The 26,458-nt window shown below is 42.0% G+C and overlaps 1 protein-coding gene across 1 annotated transcript in view; it reads right to left on the bottom strand.

Annotated features, from left to right (window-relative positions):
• Positions 1-25,472, bottom strand: part of TNKS2 (tankyrase 2) — a 68,211-nt gene extending 42,739 nt beyond the window's left edge. Inside the window, exons 1-5 of the mRNA XM_056130390.1 lie at positions 25,004-25,472; positions 6,003-6,227; positions 3,249-3,344; positions 1,173-1,209; positions 577-652 (exon numbers count right to left, since the gene is read on the bottom strand). Of these exons, the coding sequence (XP_055986365.1) occupies positions 577-652; positions 1,173-1,209; positions 3,249-3,344; positions 6,003-6,227; positions 25,004-25,202 (633 nt within the window). The 5' untranslated portion in view covers positions 25,203-25,472. The remainder of the gene's footprint in view (positions 1-576; positions 653-1,172; positions 1,210-3,248; positions 3,345-6,002; positions 6,228-25,003) is intronic.
• Between the last annotated feature and the right edge of the window lie 986 nt (positions 25,473-26,458).

Below are 26,458 nucleotides of genomic sequence, written 5' to 3'. Positions count from 1 at the left end.
AATGGCTTAAAAAAGGTTAAAAGTCTAAGGAAAATATCCAAATTTAAAACCAGACAACACAGGAAATAAACTCCATTACCTCCTTGTTTAAATCAGCATTTCTAAAGATAGCAGGGGTTAGATGGCATGCATGGCCACCTGTGAGGCCCCAGGATATTCCAAGGTAGTAGTGGTGGTAGTGCTAGGGCAGGGGGTGAGGTTAGGAGGTTTCACAGGTGAAAAGTCACGTAAAAAGGAGTGGGTGGGAATGGGAATGGGAGTGACAGCATGGCACTAAAGGGCCAACCGGTACGGCACAGGGGCCATAGGAAGGAGACAAGGCTGGAAAGGGGCCACAGCTGGAAAAAGGTTGAGAAACGCTGATCAAAATAAAGTTCTAAACTTGGTTTTACAAAATTCAACACATACACTACAAAGGTACAATATAGAAGTTTAAGTTCACTACTATAAATTAGGAAGCAAACTAAGTATTACCAATAAATTTTTACTAATTAGAAATATTTTATTTGTAATAATATAAACACATTTTCATGCTGTTGGGAGACAAAAACAAATTTAATTGCAAAAAAGGAGTACCTTTCTGCCATCGCTTGCGTGGCAGTTGACATTTAATGGTGTAAGTAGAGCCATCATTTTTTCCTCATTGCCACTCCTAGCACACAAAAAAAATCAAGACTTTATATTCTTCATTACAACTTATATTAAATCACTACTACCACTACTACTACTGTCCTCCCATTATTCATTGAATGGGCCCAGTAATGTCTCCATTTTGAGACTTGTTACTGTGTTTGGCGTATTGAGTATGTCACGGGGAGCTTGCCAAGCTTTGCCATGCGGGCGAGATACTCTCGGTAATTAAATCACCATGTAAGAAAATTTATTCTTAAAGAATGAGAAAAAACAGAAAACAAAAAAGGAAAAAAAAAAAGAAAATATTTATTGTTAGGCTGGGAAGACAGCTCAAGTTGATAGAGCACTTCATGCAGAGTTCCTCTCAACCCCTGATATGGCCCTCGTGACACCAGGAACTGCCCTAAGCACCCAATCATTAGATTTACCCCATAGAACTAAGATTCACTGGGAGTGGCTCTACCTGGTCCCTGGACACCAGGCCCCTAGCACTTCTGAGAATGGTACTCAAGTTTACATATTTGAATACCAGTACATACCTTGCACTTTCTAAGAGTTCATCTTTCTTATATTCACCTATGAGTTTGAAATGAGAAGAAGTGAAAAAAAATTAATTATAAGACAACAGAGATAGTACCTGAGTAAGGTGATTGTCTTACATATGACCAACCTGAGTTTGATCCCCCCAGCACTATATATGATCCTGAGCCCCGCTAGGAGTGAGCCCTGAACATTACTGGATATGTCATTCCCCCCCCCCCCAAAAAAAACAAGGAAAAAACATTTTCTAAAAAATTTATAAAATGGCAGTTTTATACACAAAGCATGGGACATCACTGTTATAGAATAAAATAATGATTCAATGACTTAATGAAGTGTGGTCACTATGATTATATGAAACTACACAGAAAAAAAAAAAACTGAAAGACAATATAGCAAACTTTTAACAAGGACTACCGTGAGCAGTGTTTTTTGAGTGTTACCCTTTTCTTCTCAAATTTTCTAACACCAATACACTATTTTTCTTGTTTTTGTTTTTTCCTGATTTGTGGGTCACACTCACAGTGCTCAGAGCTTATTCTTGGCTTGATGCTTAGGGATCACTCCTGATGAGCTTGGGAGACCATCTGGAGTGCCGGAAATGGAACCAGGGTAGGCTACATGGAAGGCAAGCGCCCTATTCATGGTACTACCATTCCAGCCTCCTAATATACTACTTGTGTAACAGACAATGCATCCACAACTTCACTTAAAAGCGAAACAATACCCAGCATATTAATTTAACAGAAATTACAAAGAAAATATATAGTATCAACGACAACTAAACATAATCATTAAACATTTTTTGGGGGGCCACACCTGGTTGGCAGTGCTCAGGGGACCATATATGGTGCTGGCGATTAAAACTGGGTGGGCAGCATACAATGAAAACACCCTACCTGTGGTACTATTTCTCCAGCTTCTCATTAAGAATTTCCATAAATCCAGAAGATTTTTCAATACTATAATTATTTTAATGCTACTTTAAATATATAAAAACAAAAAACAGTAAAATACACACTTGAGGCTTAGTTTTTATACTTACAAAGGAATACAAACAAGACTATAAAATGAATACAATTTAAATACAATTTAATGTATTGAATGGTATTTATGGTTTTGCCAAAAAAAAAAATGTAAACTGTGACCACGATACAAATAACACACTGAGAATGAGCTTCAAGGTTTTTTAAGATAATAGAAGAGAATGACATGGTATTGTTACTTAGGAAATGAAAATAAATAGCTCATTTTTCTAGAACTCATTTGGGTACCTAATCCAAATTTTCTCAGTGATAGCAGAACAAACAGTGAAAGTTCAAATAAAGTCTACAACAGAACTCCTCATGCTCTTGACAATTAGACTGGACATAATTCTAAAGGTTCTCACTTGAGAAGAATTCATTAAATAATATAGCAGAGAATTACTTAAGAGGAAACAATGAGAAAACTTAGGATGTGAATACTGCCCTAAAAAACTTAACAAAAAATTATCATTCTTGCCCATGGTAAGTGATCACCAATGTAAACCCCAGTTTAAAAGAAAAAAATGAAACACACAAAAAAAAAAACTGAGGTCACAATCGGTGCTGGTGATCAAATTAGGGTTAATTGCATGCTATACCCCATATACTATCTCTCTAGCCCTTGAACCCATCTTTTCTAGTTAAATGCCAACTGTTCAGAAGCAGAAAAAAAACATCTTTTCAGATATGCAGATAAGATGTAAAGGTAAAGGTAAAGGTAAAGGCCCTCCCGTTGATCGTCGATTTGCTCGAGCGGGCCCAGTAACGTCTCCATTGGAGACTTTGTTGTTACTGTGTCTGGCATATCGAATACTCTCGGTAGCTTGCCGGGCTCTCCGAGAGGGGCGGAGGAATCGAACTCCGGTCGGCCATGTTGGCCGCGTGTAAGGCGAACGCCCTACCACTGTGCTATCGCTCTAGATAAGATGTAACTAAACTTAAACTATTTTTAAAATATAGCTGATTTTTAGGTAGATGGTACTCAACTGTCTACCTAGAAAGTTTGCTCTTCTATGTTTTTCCTGGAATATTCAAAGAGAAAAGACTTACCAGTTAGCACTGCTTTGGCGGATGGGTCTGCTAAATCTAACGCTGTCCTTCCATCTGTATTTCGGATGGTTGGTTCAGCTCCATGCTGTAAGAGCACTGCAAAATAACAACACTACCTTTCAAAATGGCAATCATGAATATCTGACACTTTTAGTCAATCAGTATCTCAAAAATTCTGGCCTAGAGACCTCAACAGTTACTCTGACAGAACAGTGAATGGTATGTTTTCTATCTAAGAACACATAAATACCGCATCATTTTTTAATTAATTTTTACTAGTGACACCATGAGGTACAGTTGTAGACTTACAAATTTTTGTGCCTGGGTTTCGATTATACAATGATCAAATACCCATCCCTCCACCAGTGCCCATTTCCCACCACCACACATCCCAGTATCCCTCCCAGCCCCCCCCCCCATCCCACCCTGCCTCTGTGGCAGGGCATTCCCTTTTGTTCTCTCTCTCCTTTTGAATACCCCATCATTTAATATACATTAATCATACTAATATTCCCTAAGCGCAATGTCAGATTTTCCACTGCTACTTAGACAAGTGAAGGGAAAAAAAGAGTATATACAGAATTAAATGGCAAGTCTACGTGAAAGTTTATTTTATCATTTCCAATAAATGCTGCTTGTATCATAAATGCTATCATAAATAGCTGTAACATAACAGATCAACATTTCTAAACTTATTTCTAAACTATCCTCAGGAATAGAGACCTGGGTTATCCATTTTTAACAGTATTAATACCTCCCCTTCCCCACCCTGCACACACACACAGCAGAGTTCAGGGCTTACTTTGGTATGGTTCCAGCTGTGCTTGAGAGACCCTATAAAGCTGGGGATTGAATCTGGAGCTTCCACATGCAAAGTGTGAACTCCAACCCCTTGAGCCATCTCTCCAGCCCCACATAAGCAAATTCTTTAAACAAAACAAAAAACCGCAGCAATTCTGTAGATTTAGATTTAATACACCTCAAAATTCTTACATTAAATTTCATAGAAAGGAGAGACTTGGCTATACTCTATATCGGTACTTGTTATATAAAGATATTTCAGCATATTCTATAAATAAGAAGCCGTGGGAAGACAGGTAGACACAGAAAAGAGGCCCAGTTTCCGTTCTTTGATATGGGTATTGTTCCTACTGTTCTAGCCCTATCTGTAGCAGTGCTTTCCAACAGAAATAAAACAACCCATATATGTGAGCCACATGTGCTAATTTAATTAAACCTTTTATGGTAGCCACAATAAAAAGATAAAAGGGTGGGGGCTGGAGAGAGCTCAATGGCCTGGGCACAGGTTTTGCATGCTGAGGCTGTGTTAAATTCATAGCACTGCATATTTCCTTAGACCACTGCTGGGGAGAGACCCCCCGCTGAGGTCAGATGGGGAATAAGCCCAAGCACCATCAGGTATAGCTAGTAAAAGGGGGAAAAAGATTTCCCCCCACAGCACATCTTAATTTGGACTAGCCACATTACAAGTCCTCCACTTACTATATATATGTGTGTGTGTGTGTGTGTGTGTATATGTATATATGCACATATATATAGGATATATATATATAGGATGATGCCACTCTTTATTATTTAATTAAAAAACACTACATTAAGCTACTTATTGTAGCTTAATTAATGAAGGATTTTCTAAACCTCCATCTGACTCAGGTATTAAGAAGAGGGTAAGAGCAAAAGCAGTAGCCATTCAACAAAAATGTGGAGAACTGAGCAGTTTTTCTAGTGTCTTTGATACAGATATCTCTATATCTTCGTAAGTCATTCATATTATTGTTTTGGGGTCATATGCAGTGATGCTCTGGGACCATTCCTGGTTCAGTGCTGAGTGGGAGTTTATCCCAGTGGATGGAAACTGCATCATCTACACACAATGCATATGTTCAGACCACAGACCACTCACTCCTATATGCTACCCAATTTAAAATCAGACTGTAACTGGTAAAAATGATGACTTGAAGTCTTTTTTTTTTTTTTTGCATTTCAGGTCACACCCAGTGAAATTCAGGTGTTACCCCTGGCACTATACTCAGGAATCACACCCGGTGGCGTTCGAGAGATCATATGGGATGCCGGGGATTGAACCAAGGTCAGCTGCATGCAAGGCAAACACCCTCCCTGCTCTGGACTGATTTGAAATCTTGAAAGGGGAGAACAATATAAATTGAAGGACAGAGCCCCTGAATTTTTCCTAGTGCACAGAACCGAATTTCTATCTTGAGGATTTCGATAGTCTCTCTTGCACCAGGAAATAAGAATTAAGGACAATGAGTTCAAGTTTTCTGACCTGTCAGACTCAGAAAAAGTTGATACCATGTCAATAAAAAGCTTAAAATAAATAGCCTTCTGTAGAATCTGTCAGTATTCAATCTGTTACACAAATTCTGTTAAATTTAAATGTTAAATCATTCTCAACGACTGAACAATTTTTACTTCAAATGGCCTTTCGTATGTTTCTGGGCCACAATTGGCAGAGCTCAGGGTTTATACCTGACTCTGCATCTGCACTCATGGGTCACTCCTGGTGATCACAGGGCACCATATGTGGTGCCAGGGATAGAACCTTTGCCATGTGCAAGGCAAATGCTCTACCCACTGTACTATCTTTCTGGTCCCCTAAGTACTCATTTTTAAATAATTAAATTAAGCCTGGCAGAATGTGATAATAACAAATGAATCAGATTTAGATCCAGAATAACTATTTTTAAAATTCTTGAAAGTAAATAGTCTTACCAATACAAACATCAATCTTTCCTTTAATTGCAGCTTCATGGAGAGGTGTATAGTTCCAATTATCCCGAGCATTTGGGTCTGCACCATGTCGCAAAAGGAGATTGACTACTTCAGCATGACCAAAAGAACATGCGTTATGAAGAGGAATTAGCCCTCCATCATCACGCGCTTGGACATTTGCGCCATTCTGAAGCAAATATTCAACGACATCCTTTCTCCCAAAACCTAGAAGAAAACAAAGTGTCCACATTTTAAGTCTGCCAAAATAATATGTGAAAATGTTTTTGAATGGTATAAAATCTAGTAATTAATGGATAAAAAAATGGTCTGAGACATAACATTAATCTTAATGAGAAAGCCCATGGATCTCCACAATGCTTTTGCTTGTACTACAAACTTCAGAGAAAGGATAGAAATAAGCAACAGAAAGTTCAAATGTCCCCTCTACAACAGTATTTTTGCATATATAGAATTCTTTTTATTTATTTTTTCCCCATTTTCTTTTGCATATACATAACTTCGCATAGTGTGCATACATGGTCAAATGTACAAAGTAACTTAAACATGTAAAGCATGATCTTAAAAAATAATGAAATATGATTCTTGTTGGGCTGGAGCGATAGCACAACGGGTAGGGCGTTTGCCTTGCACGCAGCCAATGTGGCTGACCCGAGTTCAATTCCTCCGCGCCTCTCGGAGAGCCTGGCAAGCTACCAAGAGTATCTCGCCCGCACAGCAGAGCCTGGCAAGCTACCCGTGATGTATTCAATACGTCAAACACAGTAACAACAAAGTCTCACGATGGAAACGTTACTGGGCCTGCAGTGACAGTGATGATTCTTGCTAGAGATGCCTTTCCCAACGAGGGATGTGGTGCAAGTGGAAAAGGACATGTACATGCATGAGAACCCTGGAATGCGATTTTTGGCGTGGAAATAAGCACAACAAAATGTTTCTGCTACACTGGGAAACTAAGCCACAAAAAAGGATTTGCTTATATCTGTCCGTGTTTTGGAATTAAAAAATGGTCCTGTCTTCAGAGATGTTGGGTGTTTTCAAAGAAGCTTCACTCTGCCACTTGTACAACACAACTTCTTTCTAGGGAGGAATCCCTTAGAAACTAATGTTCCAGTCCTGCTGCAATTACCCTTCTACAAACAAGGTGAAAATCTGACGACTCTTTTATACTGGTTTATGGACTCAGTACTGAATATTCAACCCTTACCATTTCCCACTTATAGTACTTAAAACCAAGTTACAGCTGATTGTGAATGACAAGGAAAAGCATTTTACATATGCATATCAAAATGAAGGCATATGGAAAAGCAATGGAGAGTAAATGCATGTATTCGGGGAGTGAGAGGAGGGAGGGGAAGAGGAGAGACAGGAGAGAGGGAAGAGGACATTCGCATTTTAATAAAATTTTGCAGAATATTCTTAAAATTACCAATGTAGTTTGAATGTAGTGAAAAGCAGAGACTAGAACTATCCCATAGAAGATTATGAGTGAAAGTTTCTCCTTTATCCCTCACAAAATCCTAACCTGAATATCCCTATATCCCTCAAAAGCACCTCTTAAAAATGGTATGGCCAAAAAAATATTCCTACAATAGCAGGCACTGAAAGCAGTATATTTACTAATATTAAATAACAATGCAGGGGCTAGAGCAATAGTACAGTGGGTAGGGCCTTTGCCTTGCACGCGGACGAGCCAGGTTCAATGCCCAGCATCCCATACTGTCCCCTGAGCACCGCCAGGAGTAATTCCTGAGTGCAAAGCCAGGATTGTACCCCTGTGCATTGCCGGGTGTGACCCAAAAAGCCAAACAACAGTAAACAACAAAACAAAACAAAAAACCCAAAAAACAATGCAGTAGCATGAAAGAAAATCTGGAGACAAGAAGATAGCTCAAAGCCTGGAGTACCTGCACTGCATGCTCAAGCACATGGTTCCTCAAGCACTGACCTTGGAGCAGTCCCTGAGCACTATCAGATATGATCCCAAACCAAAACTGACAAGAGTTCTGTACTTTTCTTCAAAACAAACAAACGAACAAACAAAAAACCCCCCAAAAAAGTCCCCAAAAAAAGAACACGAAAAATTCAAATAATTTCCTAGAAATCAACTCCTAACAGAAAAACCTTATGGGATGGAAATGTTACAGTTTAATTTTTTTCTTATAGATAGGTTGTTTATAATCTTTTGCTACTTACTGCACACAATGTTTCCAGGAGTAACAAAGGGAAGATTTAGAGCTGGATTTTGAACTTCTGATATGAGTATAAACTGGAGACTGACAGTCTTTAAAAGTCATGACTATAAAGTACTAGTTTCCTACCAGTTTTGTTAAGAACAAACTATTTTCTATCAAAGATAAATTCACGTTCACCTCGGAGAGACCTTTCTTTAAGAGAATGAAAGTACAGGAGCTCTAGTTTTCTTATCTTCTTTTATAAAGATCTGTGTTCTTTCCCCTCCCCCTTTATCTCTCTCTCTCTCTCTCTACCAGATCATTCCAATCAGGTAAACATGCCTAAGTCTGTCCCATTATATATATAATTATATATAATGCATGATAATTATATATATCTCATATTCCCATTTCTCTGCTCCCCTGCACAACCAAGAATCTAAGGTTGCTGCCAATTATTTACATATCATCCATTTTTACCCTATGTTCAATCCTGTTTCTTCCTTACAAATACTTTCAACAAGCTGTTTATACTCTCTAATCCAATAGACAGTCTGTCTTCATTTGACTAGTCCTCCCCCAAACTTTTCAAAAAAGTTTTTGGGCCACACCCAGCGATGCTCGGGGGCATTCCTGGTTCTGTGCTCAGGAATTACTCCTGGAAATGCTTGGTGACCATACAGGATGTTGGGAATCAAATTGGGTAAGCCATATACAAGACAAACCGCCATTGTATGTACTATTTCTCCCACTCCCCTCTTCAAACATTTGACAGTTTACTATTCCTTTCTTCTTCTTCTTCTTCTTTTTTTAAATTTTACTGAATCACCGTGAGATAGTTACAAGCTTTCATGTTTGGGTTACAATCACACAATGATCAAACACCCATTCCTCCACCAGTGCACATTCCCCACCACCAATCTCCCCGGTATACCCTCCCCCTTTCCCACCCTCCTCCTGCCTCCATGGCAGACATGATTCCCCATAATCTCTCTCTACTTTTGGGAATTATGGTTTGCAATACATACCCTGAGAGATTACCATGTTTGATCCTTTATCCACTTTCTGCACACACCTCCCATCCCGACCGATTCCTCCAGCCATCTTTTTCTTAGCGATCCCTTCTCTATTCCAGCTGCCTTCTCCCCTTTGCTCATGAGGCAGGCTTCCAGCTATGGAGCGATCTATCTGTCCCATGTCTCTCCTATCCTTAGGAGAGAGCTTCATGTTATGTTGTTTTATACTCCACAAATGAGTGCAGTCCTTCTACATCTGTCCCTCTCTTTCTGACTCATTTCACTTAGCATGATACTTTCCATGTCTATCCATTTATAAGCAAAGTTCATGACTTCATCTCTCCTGACAGCTATTCCTTTCTTCTTGAGAGAAGTTTTGATGATACCATCCTCTCAGGGTTCTCTTGTCTCGTCCCTTAACAAATGACTGGGTAATATCTACTATGTGATAGATTTTTTTTCACGGTATCTGAGGCATACCAGTATACAAAACAGAGCAAATTCCTTACTTTCATTAACATTTCTTTATGGAGACAGGGAGATGACTAATAATTCAAAACAAAAAACATTAGAAGATAATTAAAGGCTGATCAGGTGTGTGTACGGGGCAGATGTGTAAGGCTGAAAAAGGAGATCGTTGTAGGACGGCCTTGCTGAGTTTGTGATAATGGTATGTGATCAAAGATTTTTAAAAAATTTTCTTACTGGATTACAGTTAGGAGACCAGCGTGACTGAAGCAGAGTGAGAAAGAGAAATAATTGGTAGGTCTGAGGTTAGAAGTAATGAGGGTCAGAGAGTGAGTTGAGGAACACTGCAAGGAATACTCCATTTGACTCTGAGGAAAACATAGTCATGGCAGGGGTGTGAGCCGAAAGTTACAATTTGTTACTTATGTTTGAAGAGACCTCTGGCTGTAATATTGCAATGAGACAAGATGATAGTAGGTTAAGGGTACAAATCAGTAAGAGATCACGGTGGTTTGGACCATAATCTGTTGGCACTTGTCAAGAATAACAAATGGAAATTCAGAATATTCTGAAGGGACAGCTAGCAAAGCTTACTCATGGACTGGACATAGGTGAGGAACTGGGTGAGATGGTGAGGGAGGAACTACAGATCATCTCAAGGTTTCTGAGTGCAGGAATGAAGTTGGCACTAACTCTAATGTGGAATGTGTAGATGAATTCTTTTTTAGATGAAATCGGTTTGAGGTAGAAGATCAGTTCAAGTTTTGGACTGTCTTCTCTCTGGTGGTTTCTTGCATCCTGTAGGCAGTATTTAAATGCTGGAATCCTTTAAAGACTCATACTCTATTTCTCTTCCCTGATAGATGATCTCATCTACCCTGGTTTTAAATAGCACCTGGAACACAAGCTTCAAATTTAAATCTCTAGCCTTTCTACTAGAAATTCTGACTGCTTACTAGACACGTGCCCATTGAAATATTTCAAAGACTTCGAATTGAATATGTCCCCCAACTTTTCTCCATTTCTACTTACAATATTCTACTTACACACCAGAGTTCCCCATCTGAACTAATTCAATAGTCTTCTAATTGTACTTCTCATTTCCAATCTGTCCCAAATGACTTTTGAAAAGCAAACATAATGTAATACTCTATTTAAAATAATTACTTTGCTTTCCACCTACATGCATAATAAAATTCAAGAGCTGTTAGTTAGGCTCTTACCTACATATCTAACTTCATTTTGTACTGCTCTTCCCTGATACAGTTTTCTTTCAATGTGTCAACTATGCAGTATTATTTCTGGGAAGTGGAACAAACTATCCTTTTACCCAAACTGTTCCTCCCTTGCTGGTAGCATTACTCACTCCTACACAAAGTTTAATCTGCTTAAATGTCACCAATTAAGGATGCCAATTTCAATCATTGTATTAAAGCAGTACTCCCAACCACAAGGTTTCCTATCTTGAGTATTTCCTATCTAGGAGGGGAGAGGTAAAGATTATCAAGAAAAAATTTGGTTTCTCTTTCTCCTCCTGGAATCAGGCTTCATAAAAATAAGGGGAATTCTGTGTTTGTTCACAGCACATTCCCTGACACTAAGCCCTGGATTAAGTTCCATGAAGGGTAGGAGCACCGTCTAACTCAGTTCATAATCACTTCTTTTAGTACCTTACTTCCACAATATATGGTGCACAGCAATTTGCTAAGTTGATACTTGCTGAATTAATAATACACAATGGTGTGAGAGACTAATGAAGTAAACCATGAAGAATTATGTTCAGAAGGCAAGTAGGAGAAGTTCAAGGAGGAAAATGTCAGATCTGTTGCTGCCATAGCTTGAGCTCCTTATCCCTATGCAGTGTATGCACTGTTGATCATTTTGTGCTTCCTAAATAAGTCATCCACAGTTGTCTCAATGTTGCTGCTATATAAGTCATTCAGAAACCACTCGGAGGAAAAATTTTGAAGATTTCTTAAACTGTAAAACATAGAACATCAACAACAACAACAACAAAACCCCATAAAATTAGGAGTAGCTCTTCCTTTGAAAGGTTACTTGACATCAAAATGGTAATTTGCAGGCTACCTTTCAAAAACAGGTGAGTAGGGTGGGCACAGAAAGAACTGTAGTGGTACATATAGTTGATATGAGAGACTGTCAATTGGGAAGATATCTGTTTCAGAGTCACCAAAAAAGGTCAAGAAGGAAGTAATCTTTGTTGGGAAGAGAAAGGGGTTTCTTAAAACTAGAGTTCAAAAAAGAGATTCAATACTGTTAGAACATTATGCAATGAAAACTGAAGTGTTAGCTGAGGAGATAGTGGTAGAAAGGGTAAGTTATTATCTACACAGTTACCAACAGATGACTACAACTGTAATAACTTTGTATCAACATGTTTCCAAGTCATTAAGATGGCTGAAACCAGTCTGAGACTTAACAGCAGAGGCCAGCATGCTTTCAAAATCACATTAGATTATACCAGGTGAGAAAAGGACAAGCTGTCATCCTGAAAGATTAAAAGAAATGTCTGAGATTTGAAACGTTGAAATTTTTTTCAGCACATGAAAATAAATTAAAAGAGACGAGTAGACAGTATTTCAAAATTTAAAATCACCCACCACTGTGATTTTCATAAAATCTCTGGGTTTAAGATGCTTCCAAATCTTGAAGGACAATTTTTGCTGAATCCCCAGTCTTAGGGTCTCAAGAATAGTTCAAAGAACATCTGTTAAGTATTCACTTCTTAAAGAAGGAACAGTTTATGGGATATATTTTGATCCTTTTCTCACTGGCCAGATCTGAATAGGCATATTCTCAGTGTCAGTGCCAATCTTCATATCCTAAGGATTTCTTTACAAAAGGAACCTAAAGTTGGTAGTTGGTGGCTGCTTAGGACACACTTATTTTATAATTCCTGGAGCGATAGCACAGCGGTAGGGCGTTTGCCTTACAAGCGGCCAACATGACTGACCCGAGTTCGATTCCTCCGCCCCTCTCGGAGAGCCCAGCAAGCTACCGAGAGTATCTTGCCTGCACGGCAGAGCCTGGCAAGCTACCCATGACGTATTCGATATGCCAAACAGTAACAACAAGTCTTATGATGGAGACGTTACTGGGCCCGCTCGAGCAAATCGATGAACAATGGGAGGGCTGTATTTCCTGTGTTTTTATTTTATAATTATGGAACTGACGGCAGGTTCTTCAGGTGTTCAGGTCTGACCTTGTCTGGGCCGGGTGCTCTTTGCCTCTTTACCGACGAAATGGCGTGTCGGATTTTGGAAGGGAGAACGTTGGGAACGACATATCCATCCTGTGGAATTTGGTATGTCGGCAAGTGGACATGGCTATCGAAGAGATTTGAGTAGAAGTCATGGATAATCTTCTCCATTGCCGTTCTGGAGGATGTGATGGATCCATCAGGATGTCGGAGGGCAGTCATCTTGGTCTTGTAGTTGGCGAAGGACAGGCGGGCATTACGAATACTTTTCCCAGCTTCTGCCACATCTACCAGCACTTCTGCTCTTCTCTCTTTGAGGTCTTCCTTGATCGCATCTCTGCACTGCTTTGCGAGCTCAGACGTTAGCAGGGTGATAGCATTTCACAGGAACTCTTCAGTGCCACCCTCGAGAACATCATGCGATGACTGGAATGGGAAGGAATGGGAGTGAAGATAGATGGTCGGCAACTACACCACCTCTGCTTTGCTGATGACATTGTTTTAATAACACTAAACATCAGCCAAGCGGCACAAATGCTGGCCGACTTTGACCGTGAGTGTGGAAAGGTAGGACTACAGCTGAATCTTACGAAGATAATATTCATGAGAAACAGCCTCGCTCCTGATGCCCCATTCGCTCTCAATGGAACGACCATCTCCGAATGCAACAGCTATGTGTACCTAGGTCGAGAAGTCAACATGACAAATGACCTGGCACCCGAGCTGCGCAGGAGGAAGAGAGCGGCTTGGAACGCCTTCAAGAACGTCGAAGAAATAGCTAAGAGGACGAAGAACCTCCGGCTCCGGGCACATCTCTTTGATTCCACTGTTCTTCCTGCATTAACATATGCCTCAGAGACCTGGGCCCTACGCAAACAGGATGAGAACGCTATTCAGGTCTCCCAAAGAAGAATTGAAAGAGCTATGCTTGGAATATCACGTTTCACTCAAATGAGAGAAAGAATCCGGAGTTCTGACATCCGTCGACGATCAAGAATCAGGGACGCTGTCTCATTTGCCAAGGTGTCGAAAATCAGATGGGCTGGTCATGTAATGAGATTTAAAGACGACCGCTGGACTAGAGCTGTTACCGACCGGATTCCACGGGATGTCAAAAGACCGAGTGGCCGCCCACTTACCAGATGGTCAGACTTCTTCGTCAAGATCATGAACGATCAGTTTGAGGCCCTTCATGTTCCCGGAGCGAACAGATGCCATTGGGCTACACAAGCACTCGACAGGGACAAATGGAGACGTTACTGGTGTCTGCTCGAGCAAATCGACGACTAACGGGAAGTTAAGTGATTAAGTGAATTATGGAACGGCATTTAGCTTCAAATACTGTCTCTACCTGTGAAACTCAAGATTATACATTACTGAGAGTGAGGGTGCGGCCTGTGTGTGTGTGTGTGTGTGTGTGTGTGTGTGTGTGTGTGTGTGACTTGCCTTGCACTCTATCCCAGATTTGATTCCCAGCATCTCCTATGGACACCTGTGCCTGCAAGGAATGAACCCCTAGTTCAGAACCAGGAATAAGTCCTGAGCACTGCTGGGTGTGGCCCAAGAACGAAAACCAATTCCCAAACCAATATCCATTAAAGCTGAATCCACTAAAAAGCACTGACAATGAAACAAGCAGGGATGTTTTTGGGGGAGAGGGGACACACACCTGGCAGTGCTGGAGGGAACACGTGGTGTTGGGCCTGCAGGAATAATTGGAAAGTTTGTTTGCTGATCAACAATGTGTATGTCACTTGCCAAAACCAGAATCTGGCATACAGTAGGACTTGCTATATATAGGTCCAATACATCTGTAATTCCTAGAATAACAAATAAATGACCCACAGAGAGAATATAGTTGATTTATGAATACTATACAGTCAACTCAATTTCTCTATCAAGATTCGTAATAGTATATATAGATGCCATAGGTTTCAGGAACTTACTATTGACCCACACCGGCTCTTAAGAGAATCATATTTTGGTCCTTCACGCCCTACCTAGGTCATGAGTTGCCCCCCACGAGCGGCTCTCCGGCATGGCCATGGCTCCAGAGGCAAAAGGACTCAATCCAGAGCCTGGCAGCTTGTGGCAGAAAAGTGAATGGACCATGTGTTAAACTACGGCACCATGCATCCCCAGGAGGGAAAAGGTGTCTGGCCGTCGCCGCAGAACTTTTTGGAAAGCCAGGTACGAGCCGGCGGTGACAGTGCAGTCTTATGGGAAGGGAGGCAGTACCGGCTCGTCCTTCACGCCCTAATGATGTCTTGAGTTGCCCCCCAGGAGCGGCTCTCTGGCACGGCCATGGCTCCAGAGGCACAGAAACCAATCTCGTAATTATCTGGCTCTTTGCAGAAATCCCTCCAGACTTACCTAGTAAAATATCAGAAATATCAGACATCATATGGTTCTCATAACCAGCTATAGAAAAAAATTATTTCACAATGCCTTTTGAGCAATTCTGATTATTGGGAGGAAATTCTAAACAATAATGGGGCATCTTTTGTCGAAATAATGAATGTAATTAAAGTAGAGAGAGAGTTAAGTAGAAATCATCTGCCTCACAGGCATTGGGAGGGGTGGGGAGGTATATTGGGGTTCTTGGTGGTGAAAAATGAGTACTGGTGAAGGGAAAGGTGTTTGATCATTGTATGACCGAGACTTAAACCCGAAAGCTTTGTAGCTTTTCCCACAGTGATTCAATAAACAAATATAAGAAAAAAGGAAAAAAAAGAGAATCATATTTTACTGCTATATAGGAAACATGTTTTCATCTGAACGGCTTCCAAAAATCTGCGGTCACTAAAAAAGAAACCTCTCTTACAATTCGAAAGTGGGGTGGCCTATTGATATACTGACCTAATGTATTTCTCCGATTTAAAAGGAGGATGATATGTTCACATAGGGTTTTACCAGAATGAAACATTCAGAAACAGAAAATATCAAATGCCATGAAACAGAGGCTCCAGTTGTCTGGAAGATGAGAATATATAACTACACAACCTGTAGCTTGATTTTCATAACTCGGTTTCTCTTTTTTTCTTCTTTATTTCTGAGTGGAATCATTTAAAACTTGTTTACTAAGCTTAATTTACTATGTTCTAGAAAAAGGTATTTCCTGTGTATACTTCTTTAGAATGAGAAATAGAAAGGAGAATGCTTTAGCCAAATAGAAAAGAGAATGCTTTATCCACTTCAACTGAAGATAAATAAACTCTGGTGAAATGAAATGATGACACACACTTTGGGATGATCAAGTTCTCCCCCCCTACCCCAACCTCACCCGAAACTTTTCAAAAAAACAATATATAAAATATTTTATTTTTTTTCATTTTATTTATTTTTTTCATTTTAAAGAACTGTGATTTACAGAGTCATCGCTAGTTGAGTTTTAGACATATAATATTTCAATACTAATCCTACCACGTGTTAACTTCCCTCTACCAGTGTTCCCATACTCCATGCCATCCCTACCTACCACTGTGACAGGCACATTACAAAGTTCAGTGGCTGCAAATTGGAGCTCATGTTTTCAGTTTTACTGGGTCTGTGCTTTAGACACACAGCCATTCCACTCTCCCACATCATCAGTATATCCAAAGCCCTTATTCCTGTTCCCCTTTTCTTCCCTTTCCTTCCCTTTCTCATTTTCTTCCTTTTACCCTTGATTTCTTTCCTTCTCTGTCTTCCTCCCTAAACTCTGGGGTCAAGGGTGATCTGTGCATCCTTTATTTACTAAATCACATTTCTTTACCTAATTATTCTCTATACCCCAGATAAGTGAGATCATCCTGTGTTGTCTTTCTTCTTTTGGCTTACTTCTCTCAACATGCCGTCCAGTTTCAAGAAGGCTGCAGGAATTGCATGATTTTATTGTTCTCTGCAGCTGCACAATATTCCATTGTGTATATATACACATTTTCATAATACATTTGTCCCTGGGCATCTAGGCTGATTCCATATCTTAGTTATCATACTGAGTGCAGCCATGAATAATGATGTGTGTGTGTTCTTTTGAATGTTGTGAAGTCCTGGGGGTAGGTCCTCCAAAGTGGAATTGCTGGGTCATGTGGCATCTTGATTTTAAGAATATGGAGGACTCTTCATACTGTTTTCTACAAGGGTTGAACCAGACAACATTCTCACCAGCAGTGTATGAGAGTTCCTTTTTTACCACATCCTTGCCAGCACAGATCTCTCTTATAATTTTTGGTATATGCCATTCTCACTGGTGTAAGATGATGTCTGATTATTGTGTCACCCTGATTTGGATTTCCCTAATAATAGGTGGTGCTCAGCATTTTTTCATGTACCTATTGGCCTGTCTTCCTCTGAAAAGTTCTGTTCATTTCCTCTCAATTTTTTAAAAAAATTTTTTACGTAGGAATACTGCTATTTATTCAGCCACTGATTAGCTGATTGAATTGTGCATGAACTCCACCTTACTTCTTCATTTTTTATAATCTTATTTATTGAATCACTGTGAGAGCAGTTACAAAGCTTTTGGGTCTAAGTCTCGGTCAAACAATGAAACACCTGTACCTTCACAAGTGCCCATTCTCCACCACCAGAAACCCCAGTATACCCCTATCCCACACCCTCCCCCTACCTGTGGGGCAGATGATTTCCACATTACTCTCTCTCTACTTTGACCACATTCAATATTTTGACACCCGACCCACCATTATTGTTTGAGATTTTACCCCAACACTCAGATCTGCTGAAAAGGCAACAGTAGACAATTTGTTTCCTATTGCTGGTTATGAATAACATATGATGTCGTGTGGCTGCAGTAGTGGCTGCGCGATTTTGAAATTTCAAAATTTTAACACTTAAATCTGGAGGGATTTCTGCCCAAACCTGCTGGGTTCTGAGATTTGTTCCTGAGTCCCTTGGATGATGGCCGTTAAGCAGCTTGATCAGGAGCCAGAAAGGCCGTTTTGTGGGTGATGACTTGGGGTCTCGTTGGGGTGGGGAGGACAGGACCGGCTCCACCCCCATCCCTTGAGGCCCTGCGTGTCTAGTCACTGTGGGCCCAAACCTGACTGTCTAATGGCCTCTGGAGGATGATGGCCACCAAGCCGCCGGGGGAAGCAGGAGGAGGGACAATACCCTAGGCCCCCTGGAGTGGCCCGGTGACAGTAACCTACTGTGGGGTCTGGACGCATTTTTGCCAAGAGCCGCTGGGTTTCGAGATTTGTTTCTGAGTCTCTGGGATCATGGCCATTAAGCAGCTTGATCAGAAGCAAGAGAGGCCGTTCGTGGGCGATGATTTGGGGTCTCGTTGGGGTGGGGAGGAAAGGACCGGCTCCACCCCCATCCCGTGAGGCCCTGCGTGTTTCGTCACTGGGGGCCCACACCTGACTGTCCAGTGGCCTCTGGAAGATGGCAGCCACTGGGCCGCCAGGGTGAACAGGCCAAGGCACAAAACCTATTCCCACCTGGGGTGGCCCAGCACCGGTAACCCACTGCAGGGACTGGACGCATTTCTGCCAAAAGCCGCTGGGTTTTGAGATTTGTTTCTGAGTCTCTGGGATCATGGCCATTAAGCAGTTCAATCAGGAACCAGAGAGGCCATGCCTCCAATTATATAGCTGAGCCGGAGGTGGTTTGTGGGTGTGTTTCCCACATACCTAACTTTTGGCCATTTACTTTCTTGGTAAACTTTGCCCCCAAGTTTTTGGGGTCTGGCCAAAGGCACAGCAGCAATTCTGGGGTATCTGGAAGTCTGAAGGCGCCATCAGGCTGCTGATGCACTCGCCTCACAGGTACAGATTGACCTGCTGGCTGTACTATACCCCATCCTCTCCATTTTTTGAGAGTTTCTGAATTTTGTTGTTGCTGATGATCTTTATGAATACTTATACATTCTGGATATCAATCCTTTATCTAATGTGTTCTATGTGGATATTTTCCCATTCATACAGTGGTCTCTTAGTTTTAGTCTGTATTTCTTTTGCAATGTAGAAACTCTTTAATTGGACTTAGTCCCACTTGTTTATTTTTCATTTTGTTGCCTTTGCCAGTGGTATCACATCACTGAAGACACCCGTGAGGTCCAAATCTTGGGAGTGTCTGCTCACACTTTCCTCAATGTACTTTGTAGTTTTTGGTTGGATCTCAAGGTCTTTCATCCATTTTGAATTAAGTTTTGTGAAATTAAAGCTGGTGATGGATGCATCTTTAATTTCTTTCTTTCTTTCTTTCTTTCTTTCTTTCTTTCTTTCTTTTTTTTTTTGGCTTTGATTCACACCTGGCGATGCAAAGAGGTTACTCCTGGCTTTGCACTCAGGAATTACTCCTGGCAGTGCTCATGAGATGCTGGGAATCAAACCCAGGTTGGCTGCATGCAAGGCAAAAACCTTATCAGCTGTGCTATTGCTCCAGTCCCCCATCTTTAATTTCTTACACAAAGCTATCCAGTTTTCCCAGAACCATTTTTTGAAAAGGCTATCTTTTCTTTATTTTGATCACTATAGCTTCATAATACAGTTTCAAATTAGGTAGTGATACCTCCCAACTTCTTATTTTTCAGTAAGGCTTTTGTGGTCTCATCTGATACCATACAAATTTTATTACCGACTTTCCTAGGTCCCTGAAGAATACTGTCTGAATTTGATGGGGACTGCATTGAATCTAGGATGATAAAATTCTGACCATCTTTTTTGGGGGGTGGTAGTGGTGGTAGCGGGTGGGGGATGGCATGCCCAGTAGTACTCATGGATTGCTCTTCGCTCTGTGCTCAAGAATCACTCCTTGCAGGGTATAGGGGACCTTATGTGGTACTGGAGATCAAACCCAAGTCAAACTGTGACAATCTTCAAAGTAAGTACTCCAAGCTATTTGTTACAAAAGTCAATAAACTTTCTGTAGGGGGATAGAGCTATAGTACAGGGCAGGGTGCATGCCTTGGACGTAGCTTACATGAATTTGATCCGCAGCATATTATATGGTCTCCTGAGCCTTCCAGGAGTGATCCCAGAGCACAGAGCCAGGAGTAAACCCTGAGCACCACCAGGTGTAGCCCCCAAATAAAAAACAAACTATCTCTGGATTCATCAAGCTCTATGAAAAAAGGTATATGTATTTTAAGCTCCAATTGTAAAAATACAGAGAGAGCTGTATCAAGATGCTGTTGCTTTGTGGTGAGGGGCTTTTTCAAAGGGCCCCAGAGTCACTTCGGATATAGTCAAGTTGGAAACAGTCACTTCTGCCAACTTGGACCAGTAGTGTTGGGAGCCTCAAGGGTCATATGATGCTGCTGATGGGACTTAGGGTCTTAAAAATGCTAGGCATGTACCCCTAAGCTATTTCTGCAGCTCAATATTTTGAATTCTTAAATATACTGCTCTTTACTTGATACTAGGGTTCTCTGCAGATGAGAGATTTAATCACATCCCACAGTAAAGCTAATCCTGGAAACAATCTATCATTCTAATTCCAGGTAAAAGAGTGTGGGTACTACTCCCATAATTATGACTTTGGCTTACAGTCAAAAGAATAAAATACTATTGAAAGGCGTTAGAGGTCTTCATTAACACCACTTAGGGAAAGGATATGAGTAATCATAAAAGCTAGCAAGTTGTTAAAACCTTCAATTGGGGGGAATCATTTCACTTTCTTAGACGTGATTCTGATCTGTTAGTCCAATTATGATACAGAGAAATCCCTTCTATGGTATCTCTGAAAAATGTCAATTAAACAACTGAACACATCTAGTCAATTCCATGTAACCTTCCCCCTCCTGACCTGAATTTTGATGGGTGAAAGTCACATATGATACAGAAACTCATCTTTGAAAAACAAAAACAATTTTTAGTAACTCATCTTTCTACAAATGGTCTTCCACATGTGTGAAAACAGTAACTTGTTAAACTTTATTTCTGTTCATCAGTATCATAAAAAAAAAAATCAAGTGTCTGTTGTTTGATAAATTTTTAATGTTCTAATTTCACTTTTGTTGGGAGTACAAAAATTTTCTTATGTACTATTCACACAACAGAATATAATAACTGAAGTTTAGTCTGATTGGTCCAACATTACAACACATTACTAAGTATCATACTACAAATAAAGACCAGTAACAGGATTCTAAAAATATAAGTACTTAGGTTAACTGTACTCCCCAAGTTATTTTCCACTTAATTTTCTTTTGTTCATTTTCTTCTCCCCTCTTCCTCCCTCCCTCTTTCCCCACCTCCTCTTCTCTGAACCTAATCACTGTCTCTAATAAATGACTTTATATTGTTCTTTACCACATGATACCTCTCTGCATACCCCAAATAATTAATACCCAAGATTTTTTGGGTAGAGAGGCGGAGTGGATGGCTAAAGGTGCTAAAGGTAGCTAGAAACAGTGCTAAAGGTGGCTAGAAACCACTCCCAGTGACAGTTTGCAAAACTGGGGGCCACAACAGCCATACTTGGTGGTGCTTAAGAGGGGTGTGTGTGGTGTGTGTGTGTGTGGGGGGGCGCCCATGTGGAACTGGGGCTCCAACTCAAGGCCTATGCATGCAAAGCATATGTTCCAGCCCTCTGAACTATTTCCCCTGTCCTATTTTGGATTCTTAAAGCCCTGAAATTCTATTCCCCCAACTTCCTGAGTCTTTGATTCTAGAGAATGCTATGTATTTCTTCTTTTAGCTATGAAAGACACAATGACTTTCTCACAAAGTTTCTCTCCTTTATTTTTTAGAGGTAAGTTCAGACACACAGTCTTCTCTACGGAAATCTGGTGTATTCTGCGGATTACAGCCAAGAATTTCAGATGCTATTGCTTTAGCAAAATTAGTACTTCAGGTTCTCTACCACCAACTTGCCTCTACAAGTTTTGTGATGTGTCACCAAAAAAAATCACTCATATCTCCATGTAGAGGGGGATGGGGAAGGGGTAAATGGCGGGTATACTGAAGTGAAAAAAACTTTTCTTGTAAGAAATTACTTCTTATATTTAACTAGAAGAAATATAATCTAGCTTGATAATAAAAAGTACCAAACGTAAGAGGAGTTCCTGTTTATTATTTTTTGCACTAATAGAAGAATTTAATTTGTCTAGGGCTGAAAAGTTTCTTTTAATTGAACTACTCTTGATAAAGACTCAGACCCACTTCTTCCTACACTGTTCCTTTATCTAATTCATTTTTCTTGGTCTGCAGAGTTCTTTCATTCTCATTCCCTGAAAATTAAAACTAAAGGACAAAGCCATATGCACCACTCCATGCCCAATAAAATCTCTAAACTTTAATTGGCTTAAAAAAAGATTTTTCCGCTATAATTTTCTCTGATAATACAAACACAAGAAAACGCTTGTTTAAGCAGTTTTGTAGTTCTACCTCCTATACTGATGGCAGGTTGTCTGCCAATTATATATTGGCAGACACATATTAACATAACCGAAAACTTACTACCTAAAAGAACATAAACCGGGGGCTGGAGAGATAGCACAGCGGGTAGGGTGTTTGCCTTGCACGCAGCCAACCCAGGTTCGATTCCCAGCATCCCATATGGTTCCCTGAGCACCGCCACGGGTAAGTCCTGAGTGTAGAGCCAGGAGTAACCCCTGTGCATCGCCAGGTGTGACCCAAAAAGCAAAAAAAGTAAAATAAAATAAAAGAACATAAACTATTCCCTTTATAAAAGAGAAAATGTGCTTATTTAAAAGTTGAAAAACCAGACAATATATTTTGAGAGAATTAAAAAAGCTAATTATCAACGTATTTATACACTTAGGTTTCATGCAGGGATTTTAACAGCTCTGGCTTAATGCAAACACAAGTAGCTTTTATGTTTAATATCCCAACTTATTTATTTTTTTTTTGGGACCACATCTGGTGATAGTCAAGGCTACTCCCAGCCAGCTGTTACTTGGGGGGCCATGTAGTGCCAAGGATAGAGCCTGGAGGCTCAAAACCTTTGAGCTACCTCTCCAATCCTATATACATTAAAACGTAACCTTATAATCTGCAACTGACAATTGGGTAAACAATGATGAGGATTGATTCCCAAAGTGAATTTTCAGGGGTCAGATATGGTACTAGTCTTGGATACAATGAATCGGGGCACACTCTCAGTCTGTTGGAGTTATAAAGCTAGATTTCTAGGAGGGTACTGAGTAATCCCCCCCTCCCCCCCCCCACAGAGGAGGGTGGCAGGTTAAATAAATAAATTTGGAAACTTCTAGAAAAAAAAACATGAAATCTATGTTAAAAGGTACTTTAAAATATTAATACAGAACTGATGATGGAATGGTGAGGGAGGAACAAGTGTGTAAGAAGCCAATCCTAAAACTTTAACCTTAAATATTACTACTTTCAGACATAAATTCAGTAATACACCAAATTCTTGAAAGGCAGCAACTAAGATCTTCTTTGGTTATTTTTATCACACAGATCAAGCGAAGAGAATCTAACATTACCCTTTGGATTACATATCAGTTGTTTATGATAGTTTGCCAAATCAGTTGTTTGTTCACTAGAGGACTAAACAGGACAATACAAATTAGTTGAGGAAAACGTATCATTGACGACTAAAATTTTAGGCAAAATGGCTAAACAGGTGAGATATTACTACAGTATTCTTTCCCTTCCCTGATTACGCAGACTGTTTGCAGCTGTTCCACCTAAGGGTTTTTCCAAACTTTCTCCCTTAGAAAGAATCCTCAATGGAAAACCATGGAACTCAGTATTTATCACAAAGGATTATTATATTTTAAAACAGGAATTGGCCTGAGGCTGGAGCAATGATAACAGCAAGTAGGGCACTTGCTTACATGCTATTTAGCAGGGTTCTATCCCCAGCACCATATATCATCTGATGTATGCTATATGGGGCCAGGAGCGATCTCTGAGTACAGAGCCAGGAGTAAGTCCTGAGAATCACTAGGTTTTTTTGCCCCCTTTCCCCACAAAAAACACCCAAACAGGAATTGGTTAAAGCTAATCTCTTAACTAGTAGAAAACGAAAAAATAATGTCTATGAACAAGGAATTCTCACACTCTTCTTGTTCATCATTCCTAGTCCAAAAGAATAGGGAGTGTTTCAAAATGGATCCCTAAACAAACAAAAAACCTTAAAAAAAAAATCACATAACACACAAGTAAAAAACCCCAAGATTATGGGGAGTATAAGAATCCATTCCAATTTTCAACCATGCAGGACCCACATGAGGTTATAGTTAAGACCTTTCCTCAAAATAAAATGAATAAAAGCTTGAAAGACATAGTGGAACGTGCTGTTTCTAGTCCCTTTAACTTCTTCAATTAAACGTAATATGCTTCTGTTTTAAAGTGAGCTAGCAAACGTCCAAAGGAAGTCCTTTCAACAGAGATCTATCAGAACGGGGTGACTTCAGTCCCAACTGATAAGTGCAGATTCATTCAAACAGCACCAAATCGTACCAGATTTTCCTCTCACCCTACAACTTTCCCCTCGAATCGACGTGTACGGTTGAGTCTACCAGCCTGCACCCAAGCCTAAGTCAGATCTCAGTTCTCCCCCAACTCGCTGATTTCCAGAAACTTGCTAGGGACGGGCTATCGTATGCGGAAAAACCCGTGGACGGGAATCTGTCAGTATCCAATCAAAGTGTTCCTCCCCGAAGACACTGCATTTTACTGAGGCGTCTAAGACCTAAACCCAAGGGACTGGCAAGCGGACGGACAAGAGAAATGGGCAAGGAACGGGCCCGTTTGGGGGGGAAGGCGGGGTGTGTGTGTGGGGGGGGGGGTGGGGAGAGAACGGGCCCCTCAACCCACGGGATCCACGACGTCCCCTACTTTCTGGCGTGTACCGGGAGGCCGCGCAGGGAAGCGACACCGGAAGTCGGTGCAGGTATTGTCGGAGCAAAACAAAGCACAAACACAAACAACCTCCCCTGCGCGACGCACGCGGCCCCCCCCCCCCCACACACCGCAACCTCCGCAGTTCCCGGGTGGCGAAGGGCCAGAGGACCCGGACCCGAGTCCGCCGGGGGCGTGGGGGCGGCAGAAGGGGGCGGGGAAGCTCGGCCCGGAGGGACCCAGGGTCTGGCCGGAAGCCCGGGAGCCGCGGGCGCGGGGCGCGCAGGTGGGGCGCGGGGCGAGGCGGCGCCTCCCCTCCCCCCGTTACCTGCGGCGAAGTGGAGCGGCGTGGACTTCCTGCCCGCCGTGTCGCGGCTGTTCACCTTCTCCGGCGTCACCAGCCTCTTGACTCGCTCCACGTCCCCGTTGCGGCACGCCTCGAAGAGCTCGCGGGCGGCGGGCTCCACCGCCTCGGCCGCGGCGCCCCCGCAGGCCGCGCCCCCGCCGGCGCAGCGGCGGCCCGACATGATCCTGGCGGCCGCCGCCAGCAGCAGCAGCAGCAGCAGCGCCAGCAGAGGCAGCAGGAGCCCGGGCCCCGCGAGCAGGAGGGCGAGGCCCCCCGGAGGTGACGCGCTCAGGGCCCGGGCCGTTCGGGTCCCGGCCGTCACAGGGCTCGGCCGAGCCCCATGGCCGCGCCGTCGCGCGCTGCTCTCCCGGCCCCGCGACCCCCGGCGGCCCCGCGGCGGTGGAGGCGGCAGCGCGAACTCGCCGCCCGCCCGGGCCCCGAAGCGACGCGGCGGCGGCGGCGGCGGCGGCGGCGGCGGAAGCTGGCCAGGCCCCGCTGCCAGCTCCGCGGCGAGGGGGCGGGGCGCCCTGGGAGCACCACGTGACGCGGCGCTGCGCCTGCGCGCTCGCCGCCGCCCGGACGCGCCGCTTTCGGGGGCGGCGCCGGGCTCGGAGGGTTTGTGGGAAATGGGAGGCGAGAGGCCGGCCGCGGGAGGAGAAGGGGCTTCGCGTCAGCGCCATCTTTGCGCGCGCTTTGCTCCGGCGGGGCGTCTGCTTGGTAGCGCTTGATTCATTTTCTTTTTTTTTTTTTTTTACGGCGTGAAATAATCCCCCGGCTGAGTTTTTACTGCTACTGCACCAGAAAAAAAAGAGGCATTGGAAGTTTCCTCCCGTCGGGCATTTCCTTTGGAAATTCTTCAGCGTTGTCATTGTCCTCCCCGCCCCCGCCCCCTCCAGTTTCCACAGTCTCTTTGGCACACGGGGCCATTTCTGTTTTGTGTCTTTTCCCTTCGCCTAGCAGATATTATTTACTTATTTATTTATTTATTGGTCATCCACTTTTCAGAAGATGAATGGGCTGCACTTGACCTGTTGGGAAGTTTAGATGAGTTGCCACAAGGAAATGTCAAGGAAATTAGGAAGGCGGTGAAAGTTTCTTGCAGTTCTAAATAAATGAGAGGGATGGATGGTGCTGGTGCTCTTTACTTAAGTTAGGGGTTTTTTGGAAGAGCATTAACGGACCCAAGTGTACATCAAGTGCGGGGGCGGGGGGGTCTTGATTAGGGGTTTTATTTTTTTGGTCGCGGAACTTAAGAGAAGCACACCATTCCCACGCTTAAGATAGTGATGGAGCTTTTTTTAAAGAGTGTTGCCTACTTCATCCCTCTCCTCAAGAACAGATTTTTGATTTATTTATTTTTACCTTAAGTGATACATGCTGACCTTTGGCATGCAGACAGATATTACACAGGTCTCTAAAGTTACTTGTCTTTCAGGA

Source organism: Sorex fumeus, unplaced genomic scaffold (assembly GCF_029834395.1).
Source record: "Sorex fumeus unplaced genomic scaffold, SorFum_2.1 ptg000078l, whole genome shotgun sequence".
NCBI lineage: Eukaryota > Metazoa > Chordata > Mammalia > Eulipotyphla > Soricidae > Sorex > Sorex fumeus.
The sequence above is the reverse complement of the archived record's forward strand: the minus strand, read 5'-3'. Positions and strand labels throughout refer to the sequence as shown.